The 12,616-nt window shown below is 42.2% G+C and overlaps 1 protein-coding gene across 1 annotated transcript in view; it reads left to right on the top strand.

The window, feature by feature from the left end:
* MOCOS (molybdenum cofactor sulfurase) overlaps nucleotides 1-12,171 on the top strand; it is a 97,365-nt gene extending 85,194 nt beyond the window's left edge. The window contains exons 11-15 of the mRNA XM_080976642.1: nucleotides 2,133-2,257; nucleotides 4,104-4,209; nucleotides 6,563-6,689; nucleotides 8,266-8,370; nucleotides 9,496-12,171. Coding sequence (XP_080832768.1) covers nucleotides 2,133-2,257; nucleotides 4,104-4,209; nucleotides 6,563-6,689; nucleotides 8,266-8,370; nucleotides 9,496-9,609 — 577 coding nt within the window. The 3' untranslated portion in view covers nucleotides 9,610-12,171. The remainder of the gene's footprint in view (nucleotides 1-2,132; nucleotides 2,258-4,103; nucleotides 4,210-6,562; nucleotides 6,690-8,265; nucleotides 8,371-9,495) is intronic.
* The last annotated feature ends 445 nt before the right edge of the window (nucleotides 12,172-12,616 follow it).

Genomic DNA, 12,616 nt, shown 5'->3' with positions numbered 1-12,616 from the left:
GCATCTGTCTTCACAGCAGAAAATAAAAGGCAGATCCTTGTATCTGAACTAACTTTCGCAGGTAAAGGTAAAGGACACCTGGACGGTCAAGTCCAGTCAAATTTGACTTTGGAGTGTGGTGCTCATCTCCACTTTCAGGCCGAGGGAGCTGGCGTTTGTCCACAGACAGCTTTCCGGGCCATGTGGCCAGCATGACTAAACCACACCTCACCAAAGAACAAATCGAAAATCTTAACACCCCGATAACGCTGCTGGAGGTTATTACAGTGGTGAAACAAGCTAAGTTAGGGAAATCGCCTGGACCTGATGGACTATCCTCGATGTACTACAAATTCTTCCAAGGAATACTGGCTCAACCACTGGTGGAGGTAATGAACCAAATTCTTGAAGGGGAAGAAATCCCACCTTTGTGGAAAAAGGCATTTATAGTATTAATTCCAAAACAAGACCAAAGAACTATACACCCAAAGAATTTGGGGCCAATATCTTTATTAAGCAATGATTATAAATTATTTACAAATATCATGGCAAATAGAACGATGACAGAATTGAATACAGTAATCCGTGAAGATCAAGTGGGTTTTTGCCATCTAGACAAATGAAAAATACCATCAGAAATATTTTGAATATAATTGAATATCTGGAAGAAAAGACGGAGAAGCAAGCAGCACTTCTGTTTCTAGATGTGGAAAAGGCCTTCGACAATGTTTCATGGACCTTTATGAAAAAGATCCTAGATGATATGGACTTCGGGCCAGCAATTTTATATTACTAAAGATTAAATGAAAATACTAACTCAGAATTTTTATATTACTAAAGATTAAATGAAAATACTAACTCAGGATATAAATAACCAAACAAAGAAAGAACTGGAAAATGACTTAGGAATTAAAGTGGAAATGAAAATTAAATACTTAGGAGTATGGATTGCATCTAAAAATCTGAACTTATTCCGAGAGAACTATAATAGAGTATAGACTGAAAAGACTTTCAAAAATAGGAGCGTAATTAAAATGAATGATATTTGTCCAATCTCCCCCCCCAATCAAATGCCCAAAATTGGCTGCCATCAACCAGCAAAGAACAAACAAGTGTCAGGCTGCTGCCAGTGACTCCCACAGCCGGTTGCCCAGGAACATACAAAGACAAGGAATGTTCTTACCATCCGCTTTTATGGGTGTTGAGAAACGCCCTCTGTCTTTGAGCTCTTTGCTCTCCTACTTTCAAGGCTCGCCAGGTTCTGGGGGGCGGGGTCTGGAATACTTTCTAAAGACTCTGTTGCCCATCTGGTTATTCCTCTTCCTCCTCCTCTCCCTTTATTTCCCAACTTTTCCTTTCATCTGTCTCTGAGCTGTGACCTCCCTCAAACCCCTGTTATAAATCTATACTGTCTTCCTCTTCTCTGGAAGGGTCAGGCTGGGAAGGCAGTCTCCACCATTCCTCCTCTGCCCAGTCCCTGACAACAAGTAAGGAAGTGGGAAAACTCTGGCTCTTTGGATATCTGAATCAGCCACACGTTTGGGCATAATTCTTTACGTTCAGATAATTGAATATGTTGATAATTAATGTTTTGATAGCAGGACCGGTGTGCAATGTGATCTGAATCTGACTTATTATCCTGGAATGTGAACTGATATTAAAGAAGAGAAGTAATTTGGAACTTTTTCTTAATGCAAGACAGGATCTCTATGCAGAAGCCAAGCATGGGACAGGGGCAAAGAAAGTGAGGGAAGAAGGGCACATGCTGTGGCACCAGCCCCCAGCTCCATAAACCTTGGTTTCCTGAACCAGGGGTCAGTGTCCAAACCTCACCATCATGTTACCCTGGCTAATGAAGACTTACCGTAATTTAGCCTCAATCACCCGTCTGAAATGGAAACAATAGGAAGAAACACAAGAAAACCTATAAAGCGGTTTACAGTTGTGCTATGTAAATAACAGAACATAATATTCTCGATTAACAAAATAGTTCTACCAAATGCTGTTTTTGGCTAACACTGTGTTATAGTGGGTACAGCGGGAATGTAGGTGGCTGGCATTAAAAATATCTAATTATGCATTGCTACCAGCCTGACATTAGTTTTGCATCTGAAAGGGAGCTCTGAATTCTTCCTTCCACTTTTCCCTTACAGAGTGCAGACACACGATTGTGGAGGAAGAGCAGCTGATTGGTTTTCTGCCTTTCTTGGCCGGCAGTGCCGCCTGATCATGCAGAGTTCAGACTTCAAAAGAAATGCTAATAAGAAAGATGAAAAAGGTATACATTTTGCATGGTTGTTAGGAAATGAATATCCCAGTGCTGCAAATGTGAAGTGTCAGCATGCCTTATATGCTCTTTCATAGATGAAAATCAAAATTGCCCCAGTGATACGGGATGCACTGAAATTACAAAATGAACACACGATGGACTGACTTTTAATACCGCACTACTAATAGGGGAAACTTCTGGGTTTTATAATAAAAGGAACACCTTTGTATCCAACAACATATAGTGAGCACTCCAAACCATCACTGAAACTATATTCATATTGAATATCCTATTAAATAAAATTGTAATTAAAACAATATCTGAAAATACCTTGATATTGTGCATTTCTGTGAGAAAACCAAGGACTTGAACATTACGTCACTTTATTACGTGCTGCAGCATAGTTGAAGCTGCGTATGCCCGTGTTGGGTTAGTGCTTTGATAGAAGGCTACTGGGATCCTTACATAGGGTCCAAGAATAAGTAGGAAACAACAATATTATTACCAGTATTTTCCAAACACATTCATTGTATGTTGCAGCCCAAGAGAGAAGTAGCTCTTCTCCTTTGCATTACTCTTTCCCTCTGCTCTTAATGCGTAAGCAAAGAACTATGCACTCTTTTGAGCTATAATGGACACAGGGTGCAAGAAACCTTCCCCTTGGTTTCTGGATTTAGAGTTGGGACATGTGATGAGTCAGATGAGACGTCACATGCTGATGGAAGTGAGCCAAGTCAATTCAAATGGACCAAGTAGTGGTTATGACGAGGCCAGTGGGAGGGCAGGATTGTTAAGGGTGCATAAGTTGAATAGTAAATGGGATGTGGGATGGGTAACGAGAAGAGATCAGCAAATGAACTTGGAGAGCGAGGGCTTGGAGATGCAAGCAGAGTAAGGAGGAGTTTGAGTTCATGGATGGCAGGGATAGATCATATTAGGAGTGGTGCTCAGTCATGGTGATTGCCCCAAGCAATGCTTCCATGCCTTTCAAGAGATAGAATCTTCTTGAAGCTTCTAAGGATTTAATATCTTTACCTGTTATGAATCGAGTGGGACTACACATCCCACTCACCATGTGAGAACATTTTGGCTCTGCCTGATAAGAGTTTTCAAATCCCACCATCTACTGTCAGAGGAAGCTGGAGAGATCAGATGGGGACACACGGGGATGGGGGAGCCTTTAATCCTTGCTTTTCTCTGTTTAGCAGCTGATTCGCAATAGAAGTTCAGTGGAGCAGGAAAGTGGGCTCCTCTCTCTCTCTCTCTCTCTCTCTCTCTCTGTGTGTGTGTGTGTGTGTGTGTGACAGAGAAAGAAAGGGAGAGATAGGAGATTTACTGCAAATTCAGTCCTCTTCAACTTTCTCTGCCTATAGGCATGGGAGCCATAAGAATTATCAAGGGACATAGCTAAGCTGTTTGTTCTTATGGGTGTCACATGTAGTCTGGCTCCAAGCCATGCAAATAGAGGCAGTCAGCTTGCACGTTGGCCCATTCATGTACAGCATTAGCACATAAGCAGTGTGCTTGCCTGGCTTCAAATTCACTGACATGCTGGTGCATGAAATGACATGCATGGAACCAGGGGTTTTTTTTCCAGCTGGAGGTCACTGGAGCTCAGTTCTGGCACCTCTCAGGGGGGGCGCCATTGCCATTCTAAGAGAACAAGGGATAAGTTTGTGGTGAGCTCCAGCACCTCTTTTTCTAGAAAAATTGCACTGCATGTAACACTTGCGCAAGTAGCAACAGCACCTTTACCCCTCATCTTCACAATGTCTATTTTAGCTATAAGAGGCCTTTGATAGAGACTGGATTCCTTCCACTGTGCTCAGAATTTCTAATAACTATCCCCTTTCAGGAGAGACCTCTGCTGCAAGGGCCCCACTCTCTCTAGTAAACGAAGCACAATACCTCCTGATCAACAGAACAAGTATTTTGCAGCTGAGAGATAAAGTTGTGGAAAGGTAAGTGCTTCCTCACCTGAAAAGGCACATTTCCTTGTGCTGCCTCTTTTTGTCCTCTCCATGAGCAAGACTTCTTCTGGCCCAACCTCCTTACTGCTTCACTTGTACAAAGACTACTGTAGATGCACAATTATGGCAACTATTATTCTTAAGAAAAAAAATAAGAATGTGGGATGAGCATCTGCTGGATCAGGCCAGGAGCTTTTCTAGTCCAGTGTCTAGTCCATTGTCCACACAGTATTCCAGGTGTGGTCTGGCCAAGGCAGAATAGAGTAGTACTAGATTTAGAGACTAGACTTCTATTGATGCATTAGCTTTTTTTGCTACAGAATCACATTGTTGACTCATGTTGCAGTCTACTAAGACTTCTAGCTCTTACATAGGTGCAGCTGGTTATTTCAGGCTGAAAGGGACAAGTGGGACTTAGAAGAACAGAAAGAACAATCCCTTCTCATGGGCTCCAGTGTTGCTGCAATTTGGGGATTTTTTAAAACGGGGAATTTTGTGGCGCATTTACCTAGACTTGGGAAGGTTTAAGATGGCAGCCCTCGTCTGACCATACCACCCGTAGGTGCCAACTCTCTATGGCTGAGGGGATGGAGCTGCCCCCCCAACCTTGAGGGGCCAGGCTTTGCTGTGGCAGGCTTTGCCAGGCCTTCCGCACCTGCCTGCGATGAGCCCCTTTGGGCTTTCACACGCCAGCAGCGGGCCATGAGAACTTGTTGCAGGCTGGTTGCATTACTTTCAGGTAAATGAAATGTTTAAAAAAGATATAAAGGAAAGCGGATATGCAGAAAAAGACTCAAAGTTCCAAACAGAGATAATAAATAATGAATATAAAACTCTGTCAAAAATGTATAAGATACTGTTAGAATGGTTTGCGAAAGACGAAGAGGTTAAATCGGCAATGATACAGTGGGCCAAAGACTTTGGACATAACATTCAATTTGAAGATTGGGAAAAATTATGGAAGGAAAGTTAAAAATTTACTGTATGCATGGGGTTGAAGGAAAATGTAATGAAAATGTTTTACAGATGGTATATCACTCCGGTAAAATTGGCAAAAATGTATAAAACCTGTAATAAGCGTTGGAAATGTAAAGAAAAAGAGGGAACTTTCTACCACATGTGGTGGGAATGTAAGAAAGTAAAGAGTTTCTGGGAAGCAATATATAATGGATTGAAAAAAATGTTAAAATACACTTTTGTGAAGAAACCAGAAGCTTTTCTTTTAGGGATTACAGGAAAAGATATAAGAAGAAAAGACTATAAACTTTTTCAGTATGCAGTTACGGCAGCAAGAATTCTATTGGCTCAGAAATGGAAACAAGAGGAAATACCGACGATTCAAGAATGGAGAATGAAATTGACGGACTATGCGGAACTGGACAAACTGACCGGGAAAATAAGATATGCCCGAAACCAAAAGTTCATCGAGGATTGGGGAAAATTTGCAGATTATCTGAAAAATATATGTGAGGTGCAAGCAACGCTAGTGGGGTTTCAAGAAGCACTGTAAAATTTTAAGAGGTATTGCTGAAAGTAAATAGAAAGGGAAGGGAAGACAAATGGCAATGCAAATAAAGGAATGCGTACTGAAGGGTAAAAATGGATGATTACCAGAGAAGTTGAAGGAAGTCCAAAATTTGTATTTTGTTAAAATTAGGGAAAATTTGGATAAAATTGTATGATTATATTGAAAACTAATACAAATTTATTTTTTTTTAAAAAAGAGAACTTGTTGCAGGCACCGGGGGAGGGGGGGCAGCGCCTATGACACCACCTAAACCCACTGTAGTTGAGCAGTATTACGGCTGTCCAAAGAAGCAGCATGCAGGTATGAGAGATTACGTTCTCCCTTCTTGCTCCTGCTTTGCACCATTCTTGGGTGCTGTTGTCAGGCAGGAATAGGTGCTTCAGCTCTGCCTGTGGTTGAAACAATAGAAATAAAGAACATGATGAGGCATTTAAAAAAGTGAAGAAGAGGTGGAGTCTGAAGTGACAGGAACCGAATTCCGTCTTGCCTCTTGGGAAGTGGGGGGAAAGAAGGAAAGGAAATTCAGAGCGGGGGGGAGGACTGCGGCAAGCTGGCGGGGCTCCCAGATGAGAAACAGCGAGAGGGGTGGCAAACTCAGTGACCGCCCCAGGCAGCATAAACCCTAGCTACATCACTGATTGCACTTGTTCAAACTTTGTTCATGTTAGTAATTAAGGCTATGTGAAAGCTTTTGCCTTTTGAATGCAATAGAAATCTGTCTTCATTGAACTGAGAAACATGAAAGCACAAGTGTTACTGAACTCATTTGGGTTAATATTAGACCATATTGTTTCCCCCTCTGCCTCTGTGGAACAGACTAGGTGAATCACTTCCCCCGCAGGAACTCGTCCACCGCTTCCGTGCCAACATTGTAGTCAGCACAGATGAGCCGTTCGAAGAAGACCTGTGGGAGGAGATTGCAGTGGGTCCCCTGCGTTTCAAGGTACAAATGGCTGCAGCTGTTTGTTAGTGTCATGCGGCATGCTGGGAAATAGTACGCAGCAGCTTCTTGCAAGACAATGATTCAGGCAAGGATCTGGAACAGGTGTTTGGGATACAGAACAGCTTTGAGCTAGAATAGTCTGAGCAGCAGTGTATTACTTTGTGTGTACAATGACTCTCTGTTACCACGGAAGTGACCTGGCATGGCACTGTGATGCAAGGGCAAGAAGGCAGTCGGTACTGTCAGATTTGTTGAATCCTGGGAGCCAAGACCCAAGTTTGGGGCAGGTACCCTTTGGTAAGAGAACCCCAGCAGAGATTTAACATCGCAAAACATTCAGCAACGAAAACCTGGTGTAAAGCCTTTAAAAAGTGTTCTTCCACTGAGTCCCTTAAATGTCCCCTTTAAAAAGTTCTTTGCAAATTGTCCCACTTCTCCAGCATAGACATTGACCACACATTTGGGTAAGTCATAAGATAGTTTACTTTAAAAAAACACCTCTTCAAATGTCAGATCCATGTGTTTTTCCACACAGCAGCCAGAAAAGATGCACAGGCAGTCAAGATGTTGCTTAGTTACAAAAGGTAAAAGTTAAACTATTGATAAACTATTGAAAAAATGATCTGAAACAGAAGAGGCTGGTCAAAGTCATGTGGCCGGCTGGAATGACCATCTCAAACCTCCTTACATGCTGAAGTCCTTATGGAGAGAGAAATACTGTGTAGCAAAGACATGGTGACCTATTGCTGCTAAGGTGGAGGATGATGGCATAGGCTCAGCCTGGCAGGACAGTTTATTCTATTATTTTAACCCCTTCATGCACTGATTAGATTTGCATGCTAAAATTGTATGAGGCTGGAACCCTACAGGACTGACCAAGAGCCCAGCCAGCAGCAGCTTGATCTGCACACTGGTGTTCCTGGTTAAGGTCAGAGTTTTCCCTTTCCTGCTGCCTTGTGGGATGTCTTCAGGAGAAGAAAAGGCTAAGGAGCAAACCCTACACAGATCCAGAGTGGAGTGTGTAAGGCAGATGTTGGTGCTTTGAACGCCTCCCTCAGGCAGCGCTGGTGCCAGATGTATTCCTCTGCTTTCTTTTGCACCGCATCAGCGAGGCTGAGAGGCTGAGCGTCTTGTCGTCTGGGTAACCCGGGACCTCCGTACACACAGCTCAGGCTTGTGCCCCAGGGAGGTCACGGTCAGTGCTGCAGACACACCAAAAACAAGGCAGGAGGCTGTGTTATTTGATGTCTGCAGTCCTTATGTTAAGAGTCCCCCCCCCCCCCCAGATTCAATTTGGTGACTGAAGCTGAAAGCATTCTCCAGGTGGCTGCCAGCTCATGGGATTCCAGCATGGCAGCAGTAGTTACTACTAGTTCTTTTCTGAATCCCTTATCCCAGACAGAGAGGAAGCATTTGTTTCTTGTTGTGGCCCCTGCTCAGCTTTTCAGGCCCAAAATGTTTGGTGCTGGTGATATGGTCAGAATGGTTGCTGCTGACATTTGACTCCTCTAGAAGCAGATGTGTTGTGATTCCTGGCTAAGTGGGGGCTTCAAGATCTTCTCTGTGCAAATTTCAGGTTATCGGGCCATGCCACAGATGTCTGGTTATCTGCATTGATCAAAAAACTGGAGAACGGAACAAGGAATTTCTTCAGACTCTGGCTGCCACTAAAGACAAAAAAGTCAGTATACAAATCCGTTTTTTAAAAAAAAATGTGCCCTTTTCCCTTACAGGGAAGGCTTACAGTTAAAATAAGAACAGGTGAAAACAGAGAGAATAAAGAATAATTTAAATACAATTAAACATTAATAGAATTAATAGTAACTATGTATGTATGTATGTATGTATGTATGTATGTATATGTGTTTGTGTGTGTGTGTGTGTGTGTGTGTATAGAGAAACAGACAAACAGGCAGATAGAAGGTCTATTAAAAACATACAGACAATTGCAACAAAAATAGCACAGCATCAGCCCTTTCCTTAAAAGCGGTCAGTTCCCAAAAGCCTGTTGGAAGAAGAGGGTTTTCACCTGCCAGCCGAAGAACAACAAGGAGGGAGCCAGTCTAACTTCTCCAGGGAGGGAGTTCCAAAGTTGTCTGGGAGCAGCCACCACCGAGAAGGCCCTCTCCCACATGCCCACCGAGTGTGCCTGTGGGGGGGGGGGGAATCAAGAGGAGGGCCTTCCTTGAAGATCTCAAGACCCAGGCAGATTCGTATGAGCTGCTCAATGGAGCTTTGCTGCCACTTCCACAAAACCTTTTGGTTTTAAAAAAGGGGAGAAAGCAGAAAGCAAGGCAAGCTTTCATTTGCCTTCCTTCCTTTTTTTTTTTTTTTTTTTTGCCCCGTCAAACCCTGAATGATCTGTAAGTATAATAAATGTTAAGCTTAATTTTTAACAGAGCATCATGCCTCCTTTCCTGTCTACATTGGGGGGGGGGGTTCTTAAAAGTGTTTACCCAGTGATAACTATAGAAAGGCCAAATCCAGCCCACTAAAAAACAAAACAGGCCAGGAATCGTCCCACAGTACAGTAGGATGCAAGCTAACAAGCCAAAGTCTGGGTAACTTCCACAGCAAATACTACAGTGCTTCCTTGGAACCTTCGCATAAATTAAGGCTGAATTTAAGCAAGAAAAATGGAAATGGTTCTGAACATCATCTAAAATAACTTGACCATTCTTTCTGTTCATTGCACTGCTTGTAGTCAATATACTTTACAGGAATTTAGTTTAACCATCCAGAGGCATTGCAGTTGTTACTGTTCCATCTGTTGGGTATTTGATCTTACAAATGTTTCTCCCCTCAGACTAAGTTTGGAATATACCTGATGAATCATCCTGAGATGCAGGTCTCCCATCCAGATACATTGTCAGTGGGATCGCCAGTGTTTGCAGCGGTGAAGAACATTATCGCATGTTGACCTTCGGCTGAAGAGCAAACTGGTGGAGGATTCCTCAGCTGAACCTGCACATGGGATGGTCTTGCAGATTATTCATATGTGTTCTCAACAGCAATATGATCTTCTCCAATATTATGAGTAAAAGGTCAATCACCTTTAAATATTCAGAAATGACATGTCACAGCTAATCAGGTGGATCAATTTTTGCAACTCCATATCATTTGATCATTTGATTTCTTTTTTCCATTCAGGTTCACGAGAGACTTGTTGCAGGGCAGTGATGCTGACTAGGAAATTTAATGTCCTCAAAATGCCACTTCACAAGTTAGATTGATAGTTAATAACCTCAAATACTCAGCTGATTTAAATTAAGTGTGGTGTGTGTGTGTGTGCAGTGTGTGGGGGGGGGGAGAAGAAATAGTGCTTTAGATAAGAAACAGAGATAGCTGGCTGGAAGTGAAGCACCTTGGGATTCAAAGGCTTTAACGTGGATAGCAAATTTGCTGCCTTGCTGCAGTGCCTGCTGTTAGCTTCCACTGATGCAAGTAGCACCTGCAACAAAGGACTCATCCAGACTTCTGCTTTTTTGCCAATTATTTTTATTAATTTCCCATAATCTTTAACAAATTGCCACCAAATTAATACAAGTTTAAAAGCTGATTTCCCACCCTCCCCCAAATGTCCCCTCTATTTTCCTCCCTTCTTTGCTGCTCCCAATAAAATAACTTTTACAGCTATCTTTTCAAAGTACACTCATCCCTTCTCCCTACACATCGCCTGTTCAATTACCAATTTCTGCTATGGCTTTTATACATTGTTATAACCTGTCCTCAAAATAGTTGAATAGAGTAAATCCTCTTTTATCTATCTATAATAGTCATTAATCGGTTTTGAAACATTTCCCTCTGATGCCTCTTGAGTAGCACTTTGCCTGAGAAAAACAGGTCCTGCTTCTTCCCAGACAACACACACATATTCCTCCCTAACATGGCCTTGAACATTGCTGTCTCACATCTGGCCCCTGTAATAAACAGAGTGAAAATGAACCCCCTAGAATTTTTTTTGTATAAATATATAATATACATTCCCTCTCTCACACTGCCACTCTCCCAGCCTCCCCCATACCTTGCATGTCTCCAGTTTTAATCCTCAATTTGACATACAATCAGCTCATAATTAATTAATTAATTAATTAACATAATCCAAATCTCTTCTTATTTCCAACTTCAAGCTTTGGGGCTGATGTAATCCCACTTTCTGTTTTTTACCCAGCTTTTGGTCGCTCACCCAGCAGCTGGGCTTTAGCACCAAATATAAGCTTGAATGGAGGGGAAATTGGCCCGGTTTGTGAGCATCTGAAAAAGCATGTGTTAATTGTGAGGAGGTGTCATGAGTTTATCCAGAATAGATCATTCCAAACCAACCTTATCTCCTTTTTTGATACCTTTACTACTTTAGTCCTGTGCCATTTCTTTCCTATCTCTGTCTTTCTTGACCTTCATGCACGAACTGGCCCGTTTTGCTCTTCTTGCTCATGGCAAGGCTTCACCACCACAAACATAAAACAGTACAAGATTGTGTCTTTGCAGCCCAAGCCTACAATCTCTGCAATCCAGTGCTTGCTAGTTCTACTACATTCAGTGAGGCTTGATCCCTGCTTAGTTTGCATAGGAGTGCAGCCTGCATAGCAGTGTAGAAAGTTAATTACCTAATTTGTGGACTGGCACCAGATTTCCCCTTGTTGTGCATAAAGATTGGTTGTGACACTTCACTTGAGTGGCACATTTGACCAGGGTCAGCCCACTGGCAAGGCAAGGTGAGCCAACCACCACAGGCATCAAGATCACACACACACACACCCTGTGATTTCTGAAGTAGATCTTCACTGAGCCCTTCTTCACTGGTGGGGATGGAAATGCCGTTTTGTGGTTCATCTCAGGTGCCAAAATGTCTCGGGTCAGCCCAGAATCTGACCCAATGGAACAGTGAAATGGAATGGAGAGATTTACATGGCTACAGCCTAGATGGAATGCTGAAAAAATGCCAAGTGGTAAATTGAGCCACACTTTTTATTCAAGTGAATAACTGTATTTGTGCACTGTCTACTTAAACAAAATAATTTTGCTGTACATCAATCCTGACAATAAATGCTTTGCAGATATTATCCAAATATTTTTGAAGCTAAATTATTTGTCTGATATTTGAGATCTATATTTGATATCATGGGATACTTGATTCCAATATTTTATATTTAATAATATTTAATAATATTTGATATGACATATGATATATTAATATCTGAAAGCATTTTATGGAAGACATGAAATAGACATGAAATAGGACTGTAATTTTTTGTAATATCAGCCAAAACAATCAAGAGAATGTAAAGAAATCCAAAGAACTCAATTTGGAGGGGAAATGTCTCTCGGGACAAACTATTCTGTGTTAGAATTTGCATTCATCTTTCTGAAAAGCAGATTGAAAATATTTGCCAAATTTCAAATATTAGAAAATATTTGTTTCAGCTAAAATATATTATTTGTTTTTCTATGAGCTCATTTAATTAAACTGACATTTCTTATACTTTTTGCCGAGTGGTTTGTCTGTCTGTTCTCTATTGGGGGCCTTTGAGATATTGTCACCCAATCTGTGAACACAAAGCAGTTGGTTTTCCTCTATGACAACCAACGTTTTGGATTGAGATGGTGGACTGAACTGCTCCAGACTGCCAATTTGGACATCTTTGGATATACCACTGCCCCTTGGGCATGGTGGTTCCTGAGACGGGAGGGCAAGCAGACCTGACATGGCAGCTGAGTGCACAGAGGAGCAGCTTGGGAGCCACCCGCCAAAGGCGCAGGCTTGCCGGCTGCAGGACTCTTCCTCACAGGGAACACACTGATGAAGCAGTACCCTGCAGGACTGCCCCTCCTGCTTTCTGAAGTGTTGTCAGGAGGGCAGGAAATAAGATATTTGCAGGAAGGTTCCTGAGATCAAGGAACAGGTTTTCATCTGTTCCATTGGTTTA

The sequence above is a fragment of the Podarcis pityusensis genome (genome assembly GCF_964106645.2).
Source record: "Podarcis pityusensis genome assembly, chromosome: 13".
NCBI lineage: Eukaryota > Metazoa > Chordata > Lepidosauria > Squamata > Lacertidae > Podarcis > Podarcis pityusensis.
Note: the sequence above shows the minus strand (reverse complement) of the source record. Positions and strands in the feature narration are given on the sequence as shown.